The 21,457-nt window shown below is 42.0% G+C and overlaps 2 protein-coding genes across 3 annotated transcripts in view; both read right to left on the minus strand.

The window, feature by feature from the left end:
* Positions 1-574: 574 nt before the first annotated feature.
* LOC135697417 (alpha-tocopherol transfer protein-like) lies at positions 575-1,804 on the minus strand. The gene is made up of 4 exons (XM_065217077.1): positions 1,746-1,804; positions 1,226-1,645; positions 703-1,158; positions 575-636 (listed from the first exon to the last, which is right to left on the minus strand). The coding sequence occupies exons 2-4, from the start codon at positions 1,638-1,640 to the stop codon at positions 593-595; spliced, it is 915 nt and encodes a 304-aa protein (XP_065073149.1). The 5' UTR covers positions 1,641-1,645; positions 1,746-1,804; the 3' UTR covers positions 575-592.
* Positions 1,805-12,046: 10,242 nt separating this feature from the next.
* LOC135697810 (alpha-tocopherol transfer protein-like) overlaps positions 12,047-21,457 on the minus strand; it is a 61,392-nt gene continuing 51,981 nt past the window's right edge. The window contains exon 3 of one of the 2 annotated variants that reach the window (XM_065217632.1): positions 12,047-12,123. In XM_065217632.1, coding sequence (XP_065073704.1) covers positions 12,077-12,123 — 47 coding nt within the window. In that variant the 3' untranslated portion in view covers positions 12,047-12,076. The remainder of the gene's footprint in view (positions 12,124-21,457) is intronic. The other variant, XM_065217626.1, reaches the window with a different exon arrangement.

Consider the following 21,457-nt stretch of genomic DNA (forward strand, 5'->3'; position numbering starts at 1 on the left):
CCGAGAGCCCTCTTGCATCGCAGCTAAAGATCAATTACGATAACCAGAAGCCCACAATTGAAAGTAACTAACCTTCCCACTAGCAAGCTCCAACCTACCAGGGGTACAACATTGTGTGAGTGGATAAAGTGTACATAGCCCAGAGTGCATTCGTGAGATGTGATCTTACGATGCAATGCAACGCAAAACCGTGGAAGCACCGCCGTGCATGTGATGTTATTGCTGATCGGTTAGTTCGTGTTGGCCATATCGGCAGTAGCTGAACGGCGAAGGTCGCTTTCGTTTTCATTCAGGTGGACCGTTCGGTGACAATGGGATCAATTATAATTAGTGGTGGCTGGGTGTGACAAAACAACAATGATCCGGTTTTTTTTTTTCATGGGTCGAGCTGCGAATGAAATCCTGAATCATTGGTGTTGGAAAGCAAAATATATTTTGAATCTGAGTATTGTAAAAAAAAAATATATATATAGCTGTAATATATTAGGTACTGATTTGAACTCTCTTAAGAGGTAGCGTTTTTTTAAAGCTTTATAGCGAGATTTTTAGCTCGTTGGCTAGTTCATCTCGTATTAACAGGTAGCGGTTTTATTTACTTTGCGTCCGGATTCCCGGTATATCCAAATGAATTGTATTCTGTGAAAAACATAAAACAAAAAAATATCAACCTGGCGAATCCAGCACGAATAAAACAATGTTTACCTAAAAAGTAGCCCTCATAGTGCTGCAGCAGCTTTGCTAGTGCCATTCCATCACAGTCCGGTGCTTCCAACGTTCCACCGTACTTGGGCGGCAAACACTTTGGGCTGATATGCTTCGTCAGCGAGTTCCAGTTCTTACCGTGCATGTAAGTCTTTCCTCGCAGTTCCTTGCTCATGAATGGTTTCAATATCGCAAACAACACATTGTACATCATGCCATTGTTGACGGTGTGCATTCCGTTGGTGACTATCGGAGTGCACTTTTCAATCAAATCGAACAGGAAGTTTGAACTGTGAGGCGTAAAGTGCGATATGTGGCTCATCGAGATTCCGTCCACGTCGAATAACACCTTGCATCCATTTCGCTGCGCATCCGGATTGAGCATGGTGGCTAAGCCACCGATGCGAATAGCGGCAATGAATTCAGGCAACGAAATCTTCGACGGGTTCCAACGATCTGCAGAGGATTCGCATGACGAAGACTAATTAGTTGAAGGACATTTTTTAATTCAAGATCAACTCACGACTCATTTCCACTACGCATATCACCGACCCATCGTCATCGCATTTTGGCAGATATCGTATCAATCCTTCTTCAAACACGTGTTTTATCTGAGCGTAGGGCACAGCATATTGCGGTTCCTTTTGAAGCAACCGGTACCCGTAGTCCATCAAGGCGAACGCTCTATTTACATCATTCTCATAGCAGTGCAGATACAACATCACCGTCCAGTTGCCTTGGTCGACCACCAAATTCAAGTTCCGTTTGGCCTTCGCACGTTGGCGAAATTCGGCCAAGGCCTTCGCCGTCTCTTCCGGCAGTTCCCCGTGGCGTCTCATCAGTTTGTCTTCATCGTACGCTGCTCGGTTCAGGCATATACTGTAGCCACCTAATAAGTCAACACAGGGATGATTGCTCTCGTTGAACTTGACCGCCATGCTGGCTGCAATGGAAAAGTGAATATTGAAAACCAACGACTTTTACACTGCAGAACAATTATGTGGATGACTACATTTAATCGAACTGTAAAAAAAATTCCAAACCTCTGTATGATGGTGTAGCGTACACTCGAGCACTCGGTACCAGGAAGATCCGCAGCAGACTGAGCGAACTTTCAAGCGAGCGAAACGGAGGAAAAAAATAATGTCTCTAGTAGGTCACCACGCGCGGTTTGCCTCTATGCTCCATGAAGGCTACATACTGCATACAATACAATAGGTACCTAACAGCAAACGGCTGCCTGACCATACATATTTTGGCTACACGCGGTTTTCTAATGTTGTGAGTTGGATCTCTTCGAAAAATAAACTCATATTTTTGAAGCTCTCTCTTTTCACCTGTTCAGCAGTGCGCGCGCGGTTTGATTGCGGTAGGGTGGTTCGGAATATAAAGGAAAAGAAATCAGATCAAGCAGCAACCGTGACAATGATCTTGGAACTTAGAAAAGCGGTTTCGGAGTTATGTTAGCATTAATTTGTGTTGCAAAATTCGAGATTTGTCGCTTGCTTATTCTTATGTTTCCTTTATTTTCCGTCTGCCTCTGTCCCGCAGGCGCATGTCAATCAGTGCAAATAAAAATCATTTCATCTAGGGTAGAGAACTACTTCGGCATAATCGCCCATTTTGGGCCTGTCGAGCAGAAAACTTCAAATAAATCCATGATTTCAGAGCTAACAAGTCAATTATGCGGTTGGTAGGATACTTAAGTAAATAAGCTACCGAACGAAGTCAATGAAAACGAGTGATATGAAGGTTTGCACCCATTATTCCTAAAAACAAAAGTAGCGCTCCGAGCGAATCATGTTTTATCTTCATCCGATAAGCCGAAGTGAATTCTTTGGCATTTCAATGCGTTAGGCCGAGTTTAGAATCCGTAGGCCGAGTTTGACGTCAAGAAGCAGTGTTAGTCTTTTGACAATATCTCAACGATTTTGGTTTTTCTTTATCGAATCTTACGGTACCTACGGAAAGGTAAATAAATTTGAAAGCCATCAGTGATAATAACATTCCGTTGGGTGCTTAACTGCGCTAGATGAAGAAATACTAAGTGCGGGTTGTGCTTAATAGGCCGGAAATGGGGTAGTTAACCCTACACTCAACTGAAATGAGCTGAAACTGAAGCCAACCTTAGCAGATAGACTAATTACCTGCATGAAATTTAATTTTGACATAACTAAAGAGACTGAATTGGGTAAAGAGGCGACATCTTATCCATTTGACAAGTCTTCTGCTCGATTGGAATAACTTTTCCTATGACTTTGACAGATAATCGATTGTTCCAATTTTGACATTGCCCATCCCGGTACCGTGTCAGCAGGCCACCTATCAAAGTTCAAAGCCAGCCCATACCACTGAAGAAGACGATTCGTATTCTGGGGGTACTTGTTGACCGGTCCCTCAACTTCGAGCAGCACTTTAAGGCGATCAAGAACGACTGCCGCAGTAGGATCAACTTAATCCGCACCATCTCCCGCCCCCACCGGTCTAACAATCGCGACACTTGTTTCCGGGTTGCAAGTGCCGTCATCGATAGACACCTACTGTACGGTCTTGAGATGACGTGCATCGCCACCGAAAAGCTCGTGCAGATACTAGCACCAACTTTCAACACTTACGTTCGGATTGTCTCCGGTCTTCTTCCGTCAACGCCCGCCGATGCCGCATGCATCGAACCGGGTATTTTGCCCTTCCGCCATCGTATAATCGCAGCAATTGCAACGAAAGCCTGTTGCTGTCTTTACAGCAATGACCTCCGGAAATGACAGGATCTTTCTCCTCGATGAGGGGAACAGACTCGTACCGGCCCATACTGGAGCTACCCGATTCGTACAGCGTACATCTCGTACATCTGAGATCCCGACTCACCCCTGGATGCAGGGTATCGTGGAGGCCACACCCCCGAACACGGTGTTCACCTGGATCCTTTGGCACTGCGGTATCCCAGGAAATAGCGAAGTTGACAGCCTGGCAGGGTCTGGGCCAGTTGGCCCCCATTACATCGACGAAGTGCCACTACAGGACATAAAGCGATGGATAGTCAGAAAAATGTGGGAAGCCTGGGAAGCAGAGTGGTGCCAATCTCAAACCCTCTTTATCCGAAGAATCAAAGAAACGACGAGTAAGTGGACGGTTATGTCGAAACTACGGAACCAGAAGGTGGTTTCTCGTCTTAGGACAGGCCTTACAAGGATCTCACATAGTTTTGGTGGGACGCAGTTTCACAGAATGTGCTACGTTTGCAGAACCACTGCATCGGTGGAACACATCTTATGCCTGTGTCCGACTAGATCAGCTATGGCAGATTATGCACGAGTATGGATTTCCGGATTAGCTGACGCGATTGGTCAAGGCGACGCCCTAATAAAAATAACCATAATAGAGAGCTTAACGACGTGTTCGGGGTATCATCCAAACCATTTGTGGGATAGTTTACCCATCCGGGATACAGTTTGTTTATGGTATTTGTTTATTAGGGCGATGGATCAAGTGATGTGCGTTGTTCTAGTATCGGGACACTCTCGAGACCCTTTGAATCACGAAGAGGGTTACGGCAAGGTGATGGACTTTCGTGTCTGCTATTCAACATTGCGTTAGAAGGTGTGATCAGAAGAGCTAGGATAGACACGAGTGGCACGATATTCAGGAAGTCCATCCACCTCCTTGGCTTCGCCGATGACATTGACATTATGGCACGGAACTTTGAGACGATGGAAGAAACGTACATCAGACTGAAGGCTGAAGCTAGGCGGATTGGACTTGCCATCAACGCATCAAAGACAAAATACATGAAAGGAAGAGGTTCTAGGGAAGACAATGTTAGCCTCCCACCCCGAGTTCAGATTGACGGTGTCGAAATCGAGGTGGTCGATGAGTTCGTGTATTTGGGCTCACTGGTGACCGCCGAAAATGCTACCAGCAGAGAAATTCAAAGACGTATTATGGCAGGGAATCGTGCCTACTTTGGACTCCGGAGGACGCAGACGAAGTTGACTGTCTACAAGACGCTGATTAGACCGGTGGTCCTCTACGGCCACGAGACCTGGACTCGTGGAGGACCAACGCGCCCTTGGTGTTTTCGAACGGAAGGTGGATGAATCACGAATTGCATCAACTGCTGGGAGAACCATCCCATCGTCCACATTGCAAAACTTGGGCGACTATGGTGGGCTGGGCACGACGCATGAATGCCGCATGACGACCCAGTGAAAATGGTTCTAGAAAGCGACCCAACAGGAACAAGAAGAAGAGGCGCGCAGCGGACAAGGTGGATGGACCAAGTAGAAGGTAACCTGCGGACCCTTCGCAGACTACGAGGCTGGTGAACTGTGGCCATGGATCGAGTAGAGTGGAGACGACTTCTTCGAACAGCAGAGGACAACAAGGCCTTAGCCTGATTGGTAAGGTAAGGTAAGTAAGCCTGTGTCCGCAATACCAACATCTACGGGAGCAGTACGCACTTTTCAGCAGCATTAGGGACATACTGGACGACGAACCTTTCACTTTAGTGTCAGTTATTTATTTCCTCAAGGACGCTGGGCTATACAACAACATTTAGGTTTTTTTTAACTTTCTTTCGGCTGCATGACATCTCTGCCGGACGGGGGATTACCAACAATCAATACGAAACTATCGATTTGAAATTGGCCCACTACTTGACTAGCCTATTGGTCCCAAGCAAACGATTAACGTATCCCATTCTAGTCGGGATTCTAGTACTACACAATGTTTGTTTTGATTCTCTATGAAAGTTTGACAGATAAAATGAGGGGTTCGTGGATTTTCCCATGTTTCGTGGGGTGCATGGATTAGCTTGAGACCGAAGATGGTACCAGAGCTGAGCCAAAAAGTTGAGCACGTTTCTTCGGGACCTTCTGGTCTTAGAGTTACCTCTATGGGATTACCCCTCCTACGGTGGAGCTCCGATCTCTTTCAGAACCCTACATAACTTTGATGTACCAGATTGTTTTTTTTCGTTGCCTGTTTTGTTAGCCTTTTACTGGAATCTGTTTTAATTGCCTCTATTTGAGTACATGTGAATTGCAAGCCAACTCCGTAACAAAATTAGCAGACAGAACCCCCCTCTGGGGCCCCCTATTTTGTAAAGAGGAACTAGCCAACGGCTAAAAATCTCTCTAATAAAGACAAATAAAAATACAGTTGCCTTTCTGACGTTTATATCACGTACACTTGCGTAATCCCACACTTGCGTTTTCAAGTGCGAAGTTTGTTATCCTCACTTTCGCTTCAGTCAAAAATGCCTGTTTGTTATTGTTATCCTCACTTTCGGACCATCAATACTCGTTCGCATAGAATCTCTTTATAAATTCAGGATCTTTAGACATAACAACATTCTCTTGATCAAGGCAACCTCTGAGTATCGAAGTCAACATGGGGGTGAACAGTATTCAAAATAATAATTTTGCCAAAAATTCTGATTTTGATAATTTTGGGTTGGATAATCAAGCACTAGTGAATATCAATAAACTAGTATTCGTTGATATATAATGAAATCATTTGCTATTTTTGTCTGTAGGTTGCAACGAAGTTTTTAAAACAAACGCAATTCATCTACACTGGGTTGAAGCGCTATTCCTTGTGTGAGATGGTAAATGATAAAAACAGACACTGATGCTAATCGACACCAGTGAGGCAACTTCACACCTGGAACCTTGATATCGAATCCAGCAACATCGGGAAAAATAGGTTTAAGATCCAAGGGGTAAGTCACTCAATACATTGTGCCGAAAATAGATTCAGCACAGCTTGGGCACATCCGTCGGCACACCTTAGACACAATATCTTAGTTATTAGATTGTTGCAAAAAAAAATTGGGAGCACTGCTGGACTTTTTTTTTTTTTTTAATCTTTATTTTGGAGATTTTTATCCTTAGGCTAGTTCATCTCTAATGCTGGACAACTGTAATTGAAGCAAAGCAAACTAAAGAAGTATAAAGAGAGAGAGAGAGAGAGAGAGAGAGAGAGAGAGAGAGAGAGAGAGAGAGAGAGAGAAGAGAGAGAGAGAGAGAGAGAGAGAGAGAGAGAGAGAGAGAGAGAGAGAGAGAGAGAGAGAGAGAGAGAGAGAGAGAGAGAGAGAGAGAGAGAGAGAGAGAAGGATTAGTAATTTCCACTACCTTAAATGGAAATTACTAATCTTTCTCTTTATCTTTATACCGGTATTCCACTAAGCCGCCCACATTCATCGGGATAAAGAAGTCTATTCATCATCCTCTATAGTCGGTCTCTAACAATGCTCCCCACCAGTTCCAACTCTTTCCGGCCGCTGATAGACCGATGCTTTTCACATAACGAAAGGCTACACGCAAACCAAAAATCTATTACAATGAATGTTAATTCCATTTCGTATCATCCTCTGTTCATGAACATCGCAGCAAATGTTAGAAGTTGACCTTGCAGGCGATGTAATGGTTTTTTGCCTTTTTTATTTCGTGTTCTGTCTGTGCTTTCACCTACACAAGCAAGCATTTGCCTGGATTTTTATGTATAACATGGTAGAACGACGCACACCCTTGCCTCGAATCTCTCCAGCAGAAAAGCATACGAAGTCGAGTGTGAGAGGAAATGAGCGCTTCTTGTTTGCTTTTAGATTATCCTTATTCAGAAGCATGGAGAGAGCAGTGGAGAAAGTACAGGTCTGATAATCGCAACGTTCGTTGTTTTCGAGTCCTTTTTCACATTTTTTTTCGACATAATACAGTAATACACTCTACATTTTTCGGTCTCCATTGGACCGCAGCTAGGTATATCGCATCCTCGGTTCATGCGGTCTCCACTTACATCCTCTGATGATGAATCCCACATAATTGTAAGCGAATCTTACATCCAGCGGTTGGGTGTAGGTTTCTTGTCTGCTTGTGAAGGCATTATAAAACACTAAAACAGGACTTTTATTACCCTATGGAACACAAAACATCAAAATTTCGCACACCCGCCACTTCCTGCGTCATCCGCAATCCGACTAATCTTTGCAATTTCAAACCAAAGCATTCAAGGTGTCAGAAATACCGGGTTCCTGGGATGGGTATTTAACAAACAATCGCAGCTTGCTCTATCACCTGCGGCACACTGACAAAAAAGATGGCTCAAGATTGGTGTGCGGAGTGACCTACCCCTTATTTAAGATCCCTTCCGAAGGAAGGAAGAAGTGACCAGTGCTTCGCTTCTGAAAATCCCTACGACCTCGGCTAAAATTGAAGTCATGGTCGATTTTACCCTGCTTCCCCCAATTTTATTAAATTTTATATCTATATTGCGCATTTTGCACCTTACTGGACTTTGAAAGTGCAGGGATGAAATAAGTGCGGGCCATGCGTATGACAGATAGAGTTGTCAAAGTGACAGATTTTTGTTCGGAATCAAAACAACAACAAAGTGTCTGTTTTGGTTTTTGTTGTTGTTTTGATTTCAAGATCTTACACTCTCATTGCATTCTACTCGAAACACGTATTTGTTGTAATATTTGTGATTTTGCAAACAATTCTAAATTACTTATTTGTGAACAATTATATGGTTTTCCAAGTATGAATTAGATTGAAAATGATTTTGAGACGTGTTTAAATTCAAATGGTACACCTTTTTTCTTTCCAAATGTGTTAAACTCAATAGCGTTCTAGGCGTGAAATAACCAAAAAGTTCGTTGTTTTTCGTCAGCGTACCATCAAAGTGCGACTCAAAATATTCCCAAAAATCCAGTCACCACTGCGACAGACAATATGTTGGCTCGGAGGGATGTACAATCGATTAAGGTGCTGAACCATTTGTCTAAATATTAGCATAGCAGTTTTACCCGATTTACTACCAGAGAGCCAAAAAATTCAAATTTGGGAGAGATAATTTGCTCTCACGACCTTAATCTCTCAACATGCCATGTAATTTGTTGACACTCGATTTGTGATTTCCCTTTCACAGATTACAAAATAGAGTACCTGACACTACAAAACATGTCTGGTACCTCTATATATGCATTTGCTTTAACATTTGAAGTCCCTCTTTTTTTACATATTCTGCGCAAAAGATACTTTATGCTCCGCCCCATACATAAAATTCGGCGGGAAATTCTGTGAGGGGTGAGCTATTTTGTGTGCAGAATGTGTAAAAAAGGAGGGACTTCGAATAATAATGTAAATGCATGTATAGAGGTACCAGACATGTTTTGCACTGCAGTGTCCTCTGTGAACAATTATAGGAAAAACAGATCGTGTGTAGTTTCCGATAGATGTCACCGCAAACAACAGCTGTGACATCTGATGGAACATGAATGCAGAAGCTTGACAAAATGATCAATTTAGAATAACACTTTTTCACGGCATTATGCCAAACGACTTAATGCTTAGCGACTGTATGCCAAATGGGGTAGAGTCGTGGAAAGCTACATACGATACCGCTGGAATACAAGCAAACATCAGGAAGAGGCAACTCTACATTTTCGTGGTACTTGCCTGTTGAAGCTCTCTTTACATCCAACCATGGGTCCTGAACAACAGAGAACTGCGCTGGCAGAAAATCTATCGTTTGAAGAGGCTTTTTACTAGGGGGAATGACGGCTTCGGCATGACAGACTATATATATGTAAAAGCGTTTCAAAACAGTTTTTGACAATTCTTTCGACTGAAATTGTTAGAGCAGCTGGCAGCAAAAGATTGTAAACAAACCAATACTGCATATGTGTGCGTTCCATAGAGAAAAAGGCTATAGAAAGAAGGTCGCTGCTTAGGTTGCCGAGAATACGTAAATTCCCCTATATGTTTAGTATTACCAACAATCAATACGAAACTAACGATTTTAAATTGGCTCACTACTTGACTAGCCTATTGGTCCCAAGCAAACGATTAACGTACCCCTTTCTAGTCGACATTCTAGTACTACGCAATGTTTGTTTTGATTCGCTATGAAAGTTTGACAGATAAAATGAGGGGTTAGTGGATTTTCCTATGTTTCGAGGGGTGAATCGATTAGCTTGGGACCGAAGAGAGTACCAGAGCTGAGCCAAAAAGTTGAGCACGTTATTTCGGGACCTTCTAGTCTTAGAATTACCTCTATGGTATTACCATAGAGGTAACTCTAAGACCAGAAGGTCCCGAAGAAACGACCTCAACTTTTTGGCTAAGCTCTGGTACTATCTTTGGTCCCAAGCTAATCGATGCACCCCTCGAAACATAGGAAAATCCTCGAACCCCTCATTTTATCTGTCAAACTTTCATAGCGAATCAAAACAAACATAGTGTAGTACTGGAATGTATACTAGAATGGGGTACCTTAATCGATTTTCTTGGGACCAATAGGCTCTTCAGGTAGTGAGCCAATTTAAAATCGTTAGTTTCGAATTGATTGTTGATATTACTTCTGCGTGAAGTCAGCGATTACATGCTTGAAGATGCTAATTTCAAACAACAGACTAAAGTGGTAATTTTTATACGATAGATGAGAAGATGATAGTATAGTTCCGTTAGAGTACGGCAGTGTGAAAATTGCATATATAGAGAGTAGAAAGCGAGCAAGGACAACTTTAGGATATTATGATTGGGGATTATCGGTATTTTCGTGAATCTTAGCGGCGTCTGCACTTCTATGAGGATTATCTCTGCATAGCGCACATATCCCAACAAACATTGAAAGCTCAATAAGAGCTTACGCAGGCAAACATATGCTTCATCAGCTTTTTTTGTATGGACAATTGTCTACGCAGGGGGGAGGGGCGTCAAGAAACAAGAAATCAAGAATTCGTCTCTTATGTATTTCCCTAGTAGTACGCTTGTCGATAATCGGTCTAAAAACATCGATACGACTTATTTTAGTATTTTATTTAAACAAGATAGGTCTGTTAATGCATGAATCCTAGAGAAATCAGTTCCCAATTCGCACCAATGTTGGAAGCTTTTTGTTGTTTCGAATTCAGCCACCCTAAGCAACGGATATTTTTGGCTACTACCATCGTTAGCGCGGATCACCCGTTTCGCTCATAAAATTTGATAATGCTCACGCTTGTATGCCCCAGTACCCATACACTTACGGTGAGATTCATTCGGCTTAAATGTCGCTACACTATTTCGTCAAGTTCGAATGGCCTCTCTTTCTGTTTGCATTCCTATATAGGGTGGGTAGGTCAGAAATGGTAGAGTTGTTCGTTTTTAAAACACGTTTCTGCTACAAAAGCGAATCGCCAATAGATAGTTGTGGCCTAATTGTTTAGTTGTATAGTTAGAGGCTGTTCATAAACTACGTAGACAGTTTAGGGGGGCTGGTCGACAATTATCCACGGTCCATACAAATTTAATAAAATATATGGACTATTTTCTACGTGGGGGGGGGGGTCAATAATCTCAAAAAATTATCTACGTAGTTAATAAACAGCCCCTTTATAGTTACCTTGGTCCTGTAGTAGCACCCAACCAGGTGATGTTAGATTCACTTAATGTTTTCTAAACAAGAAGTATGGTAAATTATGGCTTCGGCACCCATTGACTGTTTTCGGCAACCGAAATTGAAACGTTAATTTCACTGTATTTTCCCATCAAAACTCTTCGCTGAATGTAATAAGCCGATTCCTTACCTTTTCAGCTTCAATCTGATTACATTTTTACGACTGTGCAATCCTGTTATGCCATATTTTTCTTTAAATTAAATATACACACTACAAAATACGGCTGATTTCGAGTTGCCGATAATAGAACAGCTAGTTAACACGCAGTTCAAATGGAAAGGGTGCCGAAGAAAAAGAGACTGCCGACAATAGTCACACTCACCTGAGAAGTTTGGAGCGTTGTAAAAACATGTTCAACCCGTTTTGATCAATTCTGTCGATTGGAATTGGTAGAACAGCAAGCAGCAGATAAATGTCAACAAACAAACCTGTCATGTATGCGTGTGACGCTGAGAAATCGCTAATAGAAGTTCGGACGCTGCTTAGACTGACGAGAATACGTAAATTCCCCTACAGTATCTGTACTAAATCACCGCTGAATTAATTCCAGTTAAATTTAAGAATTTATTTGATTTCCTCCAATACATTGAATCTGAAAAATATATAGTATAAAAGTATGGGAAACGCCCCATACTGCCACTATAGGAACACCTACCCTACCTGTTCCGTAGTGCAAGACCATACCTTGTCTAACTGCCCTCCTTCGTCCGCTTTGGCGTTGATTGGTGGTTTTTGTTTTGAGCTGGCTATTCGTTTTCGAGGCATAGGCACTTTCGGTATCTCAATAGTTCTTTCATGCTGCTGAGATCGAATCTTTGATTTCTGATCGATTGGGTTTTGAAAAGACATTGATTGCAACCATCAACATATTTATTGCACTTATTTAATGATAAAACTTATCAACTACACATTCCGATACCTTGGGGCTTAGGGCGATTAGGAGCTGATGCTGTTTTTCCGCGTGTATCCGTATGGAAGAAACGCTGAAATAGATAAAATATAACCGCATTGAAATGCAAGAATTTCAGCTGGACCTGCAAATATTTAATCTTAAACTGGTTTTCGTGAATATTTTATTGTTAATATATGGAGATGTGGGTCAAAAATAGCAAATTTTACTTTTCGCTGAATTAGAGTTGTGTCGGTTGCATTGATTGATTTTCTTTGTTAAGGTTGTATTGGTATGTGAATCATTTTACTTCGATATCATCCAATTTTTTTATTTTTAAAGTTAAACCATTGATGTGCATTTTATGATGGTGATGATGGCCCCACCGGCTATCCATACAAAGGTATAAATTAAACGATTTATCTTTAAGATAGTAAGATAACCTTTTTTTTGTTGTTTTATTTAAGCATTCCGCTAACAACCTAATTTCATTACTTCATTATGAAGGCTACCAAGCCTTTGGGATTTTCCTTATTAGAGAGTTGTATAGATTTTTCTCCTTAGTTTACTTAAATCTTTGGTTTTTATTAGTTAAGTAGGTTCTGATTCAACACATTGTAGTTTCATTTTTATATACACTTAGTTTTTTCTACCGAGCTCGGCTGTGCAAATCTCGGCAAAATAAGTTTCACTGAGATCTCAGCAAAAGTGACATTTGATAGCTGAGTCTCGGATAATGCTTAGCTGAATCTCAGCAAACAAATGAAATGTGCTGAGATCTCAGTAAAACTTATTTTGCCGAGATTTGCACAGCCAAGCTCGGTAGAAAAAAGTAAGTGTGTACCTATGATCTTAAATTTTTTACCTAGGAGATGAGTACTTAAGGGGGTTAGATGTTGATAAGTTCTTTAGTGGGAATGACACTGATGAAGACTGCACATTGTAGTCGAAATACGTATCTGTCATGGATACCAAAATTAATTAAGTGGAATTAAATGGAAGATAACCTTTTTTTGCTGTTTTATTTATTTAGAATATACTTTAAAACGGTACATTGAATTGTATCAATGTGTAGATGCCAGAACATTTATGAACTAGGTTAGACCATGTTTGAATGTATTAATTGCAATTATTACATATCAAAATGATATCAACTTTGGGAGACCATCTTGCCCCATCTACCCCTAAATGTGAAAAGCTTAGGCGTTCACCTCTTTGTTCTCCCTTTTGTCCACCTCAAATATTCACAAGCATTCTCAACCAAGAGTTCATGAATAATCAACAAAGCATTCTAATACACTAGCAACCCCACAATCTGATGCTATCGTAATTTTCAGCCACGTTAGGAATGCTCACGAACCCCCGACAATCCCGAAACTCAGCCAGAAAACTTACTGCTAAATCATGGCATCTTCCAAATAAGCTTCAATGTTCCATTTTTTTTTGTTTATCAAATGTTAAATTCAGTCAGTTAAATATTCGTTATACGCGCGCGAGGCTCAAACCTTTGCAGACTACTCAAAATAATTAATTTTTAATACCCTTTAAATCAAATATTTAAAATCCATCACCACCAGTGCTACAATAGTTATCAAAAGTCGTTATGACTGCTGTTCAATCAAAATAATCCTTTACAAACTTCGTCAAGATGCATAATTTTCATTTCATCCGCGTTTCTAGTATTATATCTACACATTTAGATTTTTTTGCCGAGATGGGCACCACCGAGCAGCTCGGCATTTTATTTTGCTGGACTTATGGATATGGATATGGATATGGATTAAACATATGTTTGTTAGCTGAGAACTCGGCATAATTCCCGTTTGTTAGTGCCGAGCTGCTCGGCGGTGCCCATTTCGGCAAAAAATCTAAGACACTTCCTCTTACAATTCGATCACACAAATATCGAAGGAGCAAATCGTTAACTACTTTAAAAAAGAAAACCTTAGTCAAATATACAATAAAGGGTGATACGGTCAAAATTTGGTCAATATCAACTTGACGTATTTCTTTCAATTTTGCATTTAAAAAACCTGAACACCCCTCATTTTGAAGGTGTGTGTGTGTAGAATGTTGCTCCTATTTTGATTTTGGAATTCACTCTTCAGTTGTCAAAATGCCGTCCAAGCAAGAAGAGCAGCGTATCAAAATTTTGCTCGCGCATCGCGAAAATCCGAGCTACTCGCACGCAAAGTTGGCAAAATCGCTAAAAGTTGCCAAATCAACCGTTACAAATGTAATTAAAGTGTTTGGGGAACGTTTGTCGACAGCCAGGAAGTCTGGATCGGGGGGAAATCGAAAACCGGAAGCCGCTGAGACGACAAAGAGAGTTGCCGGTAGTTTCAAGCGAAACCCTAACCTCTCTCTCCGAGATGCCGCAAATAAGCTGGGTGTATCGTCTACAACCGTGCATCGAGCCAAAAAACGAGCCGGACTATCGACTTACAAGAAGGTAGTGACTCCAAATCGCGATGATAAACAAAATACGACGGCCAAAGCGCGATCCCGGAGGCTGTACACGACGATGCTGACGAAGTTTGACTGCGTGGTAATGGACGACGAAACCTACGTCAAAGCCGACTACAAGCAGCTTCCGGGACAGGAGTTTTATACGGCAAAAGGAAGGGGAAAGGTAGCAGTTGTTTTCAAGCACATGAAACTGTCAAAGTTCGCAAAGAAATATCTAGTTTGGCAAGCCATCTGTACCTGTGGCTTGAAAAGCAGCATTTTCATAGCTTCCGGGACTGTCAACCAAGAAATTTACGTGAAAGAGTGTTTGAATAAACGTCTGCTGCCTTTCCTGAAGAAACACGGTTGTTCCGTACTGTTTTGGCCGGATTTGGCATCTTGCCATTACGGTAAAAAGACCATGGACTGGTACGCCGCCAACAACGTGCAGGTGGTTCCCAAGGACAAGAACCCTCCCAACACGCTAGAGCTCCGCCCAATTGAGAAATACTGGGCTATTGTCAAGCGGAACCTAAAGAAGACCAAAAAAACTGCTAAGGGCGAGCAGCAGTTCAAGGCAAACTGGCTTTCTGCGGCGAAGAAGGTGGACAAGGTGGCTGTACAAAATCTGATGGCAGGGGTCAAGCGTAAGGCCCGGCAATTCGGATTTGGAAAAGCGGAAGTCTAACTGAATATTTTTCCTGAATTTTATACTAATTGAACTTGAAAAAGAAATTTAATTTGATTTTTTAAATAAACGATTTCACCGATTTACACGCGTTTTCCCTTGACCAAATTTTGACCGTATCACCCTTTACTTTGCTTCAACCGACATCCATCTTAAAGCAACCAAGGACTGCTCATAAATGAAAGTAAACACATTTTTCTCATGTCTCTTTCGAACAAATTCATAAGTTTACTTTACATAAATGAAAATCAACATACATATTTCACGTGAGTTTGAATGTTTACTTCTCATTTCTGAAGAACGCTCGGACTTTTCTCTTGATACCGCCCATTAGATTCTGCACAACTTTCTTCTTAACTTTGTGCTGCAGACCAATTTTTCTTGAAGCAGTCAACAGAGCTTGCTTCTCTTCCATCTTTCTTAAGATGCCGTTTAATTATTGTCCAGTATCTTTCGATAGAACGCAGTTCAGAGCAGTTTGGAGGATTTTGGAATTTTTCGACATAATCGACTTTTTCCTGATTGAGCATCTCCAACGTAGCAGAAGCGTAGTGAGCAGATGCCAGATCCAGCCAAAACAATGGAGGATCCGTAGGCTTTCGGTAGATGGATAGAAGCCGTTTTTTGATGCATTCTTTTCTGTAATTTTCACCATTGATTGTGCCCGTTGTGAAATAAGAAGAACTTTTCAAGCCACAGGAGCAAATGGCTTGCCACACCAGAACCTTTTTTCCAAATGTTTTGGTTCGGATGTATCGCACATCATCAGGCACATCTGTCCTCTGCTCAGCGTTGAAAAATTGCGGCCCGGGAAGTGTACTGGTATACAATTTGACGTACGTCTCGTCTTCCATCAAAATGCACCGGTTCGGCTTTTGAAGGAGAACGTCATACAAGTTCCGCGCCCGTATTTTCGAAGAATCTTTCTGTGAATCCGTCCTTTTGGGTGCTTTTTGCTCCTTGTAGGTTCTGATATTGTTACGTTTTTTGATATTCTGCACAGTTCCGACGCTAATGTAATTTTTTTTTGGCAATTTCACGAACGGAACACGGTTTATGCGATTTCAAAAGGCGTACTCTTTTTCTGATCCGATTCCCCCTTTTTGCGCCCAGATTTCGGTAAATCTTCAAGAGAACACGTTTCTTCAAACTTCTTAACAATCTTGAACACTGTAGATTTACTGCACTTCACGCTTTTTGCCAATTCTCGAAACGGCAACTTTTCGGAAAATCATTTGCGCAGAATTAATCTGCGAGTTGATAAGCTGATCCGACCCAATGAGATACAGAAAGAGGTGCAGCAGATCGTGAAATATGGTTGAATTAGTAATCCAAAAAATCAACGTAAACGCAAGTAGTGACGTCACTAATTGCTTGTATCGTACAGGGGTTTTACTCACACAACTTAACCGATTGCTTCACCTCGGTAATCCAGCTCATTGGATCCGACCAATCGTTCGAAATTTCTCACTTTTTTTTTAGGTGTGTTGGCAAAATAAACAATATTTTTACACACTGAGCAAAAATTCACAATTTTTCGTTACGTTTTAACCCTAAACAAACATTGAAACAAATGTACTAGCACATTTTATTTAAATATGTCATTAGAATGGTCCTGTGAAAACCATCTTTTGCCGATAACTTTTTTATATAAAATTTCTCATGAAAGTCATTTTCAAGAGACGCACGTTTTATAGCAAAAGTTGTTGCCTGTAGCTCTTCTAATAAAAAAGATATACCTGATTATAGTAAAAAATATGAAAGAAAAAATCAAATTGATTTTAAACGAGTTTAAAAACTAACACACCTCTATTTTTTTTCCAATTATTGAGAATAACATACGCCCTTTCAAATGCCGTAGGAGAAGTCTAGATGAGGAGAGATTATTGATTTGTTCGTTTTTCAATCAACGTAGAATTCCATACTTCTTGGAAATTTTCTTGATGAAATTGTCAATGTGAGAGTTGAACTTATGTTTGTGATCAATAATCACGCCAAGATATTATATCTCCCGAACGCAATCAATAGTATCATCATCAATTACAATCAGCGAATCCATACACATAAAGCAACCAACGATACAGACAAAACGGTTGCTACGACTACCATGACAAACTCGCTCTGTAACATAGCTCGATCGGAGTGGTAGAAAGATAATGATATATTGTTGTCTGTTTTTTCCCTCGATTTGTTTTCCGTGCTGAGCACCAATGATACCGTCGCCAGGGAAGCAGCTCCCACACCTGGGCCCTATCTATCGACCCATCAACTCATGGACCGGAGACCAACGGCTTTACTTCCCTTCCAAAGGAAGGCGTGATCAGAGATGTTATGCCTCAGAACAACCCGGCGGCGCCGACTGGGATTGAACCCAGACCTGCTGGGGTGAGAGGTAATCACGAAACAAAAAGATCATATACGGTAAATTTAATTAATATATTTTTTTTTTTTTTTTTTTTATAATGCGTTTATTTTTCCAGGCTCATTTGCCGTAGCTTTGCGGAGCCGATATTCATTGTTTATATTACAAAGTTTCTTAAAACTAACGTTAGTAAAGCGGGGGCCGATTACTCGCGGCTATCTCGAGGTTAGGGGTAACACATTTTAACAAATGGATGGCAGGGTAGGGATTGAGAACACAAGGTTTGGAGAGCAATGTGCTCTTGATCTCGAACTAAGCGACCAACTGATGAAAAAGACAAACATGGGGGTACACCGATGGGCAGCTAACAACTTGGGGGAACACAAGATGACACTAACTACTAAATCCTCAGATCGATCCGTTTTAAAAACACATAAATTAAATTAAAATATTCGAGATCTCGGCTCGCCAAGATGTCTCTAACGGGCCGCAAAGGTTGTTTTCCTCGGGCCCTGAGGGATGCGGATAACTCGGATCTAGCAACACAATGTAAAGTGCATGACCAAAGCACGTGGTCGATATCGTGATAGCCACTACCACAAGCGCACAAATTGCTGCCTGCGAGCCCGATTCGGAAGAAATGCGAGTCTAACGAGTAGTGATTAGACATGAGCCTTGACATGACTCGTATAAAGTCACGGCTCATGTCCAATCCTTTGAACCATGGCTTGTTCGACACCTGTGGGAGAATAGAATGTAACCATCTTCCCAGATCACTCTCATTCCATTTTTGTTGCCAGTTGGTGAGGACGTGCTGACGGGTAATTGAGAAAAATTCCGCAAAGGCGATTTGTCGATCAAAAATATCGCCTTCCATAGCGCCCACCTTAGCTAGCGAGTCCGCTTTCTCATTACCCGGAATTGAGCAATGAGATGGGACCCAAACTAAGGTGATAGTATAGGAGCAGTTAGATAAAGTACTCAATTTTGCTCGGATTTCGGTAAGGAAATACGAGGAGTGCTTCATCGGCCTCATTGATCGAATAGCCTCCAACGAGCTAAGGCTATCTGTAAAAATAAAATAGTGATCAGATGGTAGTGAGGCAATTTGCTCTACTGCGTAGAATATGGCTGCTAGTTCCGCAACGTATACGGAACAGGGTTTTTGCAGTTGATATGAGGCGCTATGAAATTCGTTGAATACTCCAAATCCAGTGGAAGCGTTTATAGTTGACCCATCTGTGAAAAAACTCTTATTGTTACTGACATGGTGGTACTTGTTTGCAAAAATTAAGGGAACAACCATCGACCGATGGTGATCTGGTATTCCACGGATTTCTTGCAACATGGTCAGATCAAAATTTACAGAGGAACTATAAAAGTCTTGGAGGCAAACACGAGAGGAATTGGTGGAAGAAGGGCCAATCTCCAGCGTCATGTACTCGTAATAGAGACTCATGAATCTTGTTTGATGATTTCTGTCGAGCAGCTTCTCAAAGTTTTCTATTACCAATGGGTTCATTACTTCACAACGGATAAGAAACCGGAAGGACAGTTCCGCGAAACGATCTGTCAGTGGGAGAACACCCGCGAGTACTTCGAGGCTCATCGTATGCGTCGAGTGCATACAGCCAAGCGCGATTCGGAGGCAACGGTATTGAACCCGTTGCAGCTTCAAGATATGTGTTTTCGCCGCGGATTGAAAGCAGAAGCTACCGTACTCTAGAACCGACAAGATGGTTGTTCGATATAACCTGATCAGATCTTCCGGGTGTGCTCCCCACCAAGTTCCGGTAATTGTACGAAGAAAATTGATTCTTTGTTGGCATTTTTGTTTCACATACGCAATATGTTTTCCCCACGTGCTTTTGGAATCGAACCAGACACCTAAATACTTGAAAGATATACTTTGAGTGATTGTTCTACCCTTTAGTTGAAGCTGTAACTGTGCAGGATGATGCTTCCTAGAAAAAACAACCAACTCAGTTTTCTCCGGAGAGAATTCGATACCCAGCTTCATAGCCCAAGTAGACAAATTGTCTAAGGTATCTTGCAATGGTCCTTGCAGGTCCGGTGCACTTGGCCCTATAACGGATACAACGCCGTCATCTGCAAGCTGCCTTAGCGAGCAATTTTCATCAAGACAACCATCAATGTCTTTTACATAAAAATTATAAAGAAGGGGGCTTAAACATGAACCCTGGGGGAGACCCATGTAACTAATTCGTGAAGTTGTCGAGTTTCCATGAGAAAAGCTCATATATTTCTCAGACAACAAGTTGCTCAAATAGTTGTTCATAATTGGTGAAAGCCCACTATCGTGGAGTTTATCCGAAAGGACATCGATACAAACAGAATCAAAAGCCCCCTTAATGTCCAAGAAAACTGAACCCATTTGCTGTTTTTGCGCATAGGCCAGTTGAATTTCAGTTGAAAGCAACGCAAGACAGTCGCTCGTTCCTTTGCCTCTCCGAAATCCAAATTGCGTATCTGAGAGTAAACCATTCGACTCGACCCATTTGTCTAGACGAAAAAGAATCATTTTCTCCAACAATTTCCGTATACAGGACAACATCGCGATGGGACGGTACGAGTTATAATCCGACGCGGGTTTACCGGGTTTTCGAATGGCGATAACTCTCACTTGCCTCCAGTCATCCGGAACAATGTTGTGCTCCAGAAATTGATTGAATAAGTTCAACAAGCGTCTCTTCGCGACGTCTGGGAGATTTTTAAGCAAGTTGAACTTGATTCTATCCATTCCTGGAGCTGAATTGTTACATGAAAGGAGAGCAAGTGAGAATTCCACCATCGAAAACGGGGAATCTATTTCGTTATTACCCGACGGACGATCACGAACGTTGGTTTGAACCGACACCGAATCCGGGCAAACTTTCCGCGCGAAGCTGAATATCCAACTGTCCGAGTACTCCTTGTCTTCGTTAATCGGTGAACGCGTTTCGCATTCTCCTGCCGACATTCCAGAGTGTTCTCATGGAAGTCTCTCGCGACAAACCATCGACGAACCGACGCCAGTAACCGCGTTTTTTGGCTTTAGTCAAGCCCTTAAAGGTTTTCTCGAGGTCGGTGTATCGCTCGAAATCCTCGACCTTACCGTGTTTGCGGAAGCGTTTAAACGCGGTGGACTTCTCGCTGTTCGCGTCGGTGCATTCCTTATCCCACCACGGGGTGGGAGGTCGCTTCCGAACGGAAACACCCGGAATACGTTTCGTCTGTGCTCGCAGCGCGCAATCGATGATGACACGCGCGAGAAAGGAGTACTCGTCCAGCGGAGGAAGTACGTCAACCGATTGACTGGCATCAAGAACCGAGGTCGCGAATTTTCGCCAGTCAATGTTTTTCGTAAGATCGTACGCAATGTCGACCGAGCGTGTAGAAGATGAACCATTGGTAATAGAAATTTTGATTGGCAAATGGTCACTACCGTAGGGATCTTGAATTACTTTCCACGAGCAATCCAACGATAGTGAACTCGAACAAAGTGAGAGGTCTAATCTGCTTATTTTTGCTGGAGGTTTGGCTACTCGTGTTGCTTCCCCGGTGTTCAGAATTGTCATTTTGAAGAAGTCGCACATGTCGTATATCAAGGTTGAGCGGTTGTCGTCGTACAGTTCCCCCCAGCCTGTACCGTGAGAATTAAAATCTCCCAAGATCAACCGTGGCTCCGGCATAGCCGTGCAGATATCCGAGAAACTTTGACGAGAAATCGCAGTTCGCGGTGGAAGATATACTGAGGCAATACTGAGGCATTTACCTCGAATATTAACCTGACATGCAACTACTTCAATGCCTGTCACCGAAGGCAGATCGATTCTGTAGAAGGAATGGAGCTTGTTGATCCCCAGAAGCACCCCTCCATACGAATCTGCCCGATCAAGGCGAATAATGTTGAAATCGTGGAAAGCAAGA

This window comes from Ochlerotatus camptorhynchus, unplaced genomic scaffold (genome assembly GCF_037179485.1).
Source record: "Ochlerotatus camptorhynchus isolate MF236.1 unplaced genomic scaffold, CSIRO-AGI_Acam_v1.1 ptg000007l, whole genome shotgun sequence".
Taxonomy (NCBI): Eukaryota; Metazoa; Arthropoda; class Insecta; order Diptera; family Culicidae; genus Ochlerotatus; species Ochlerotatus camptorhynchus.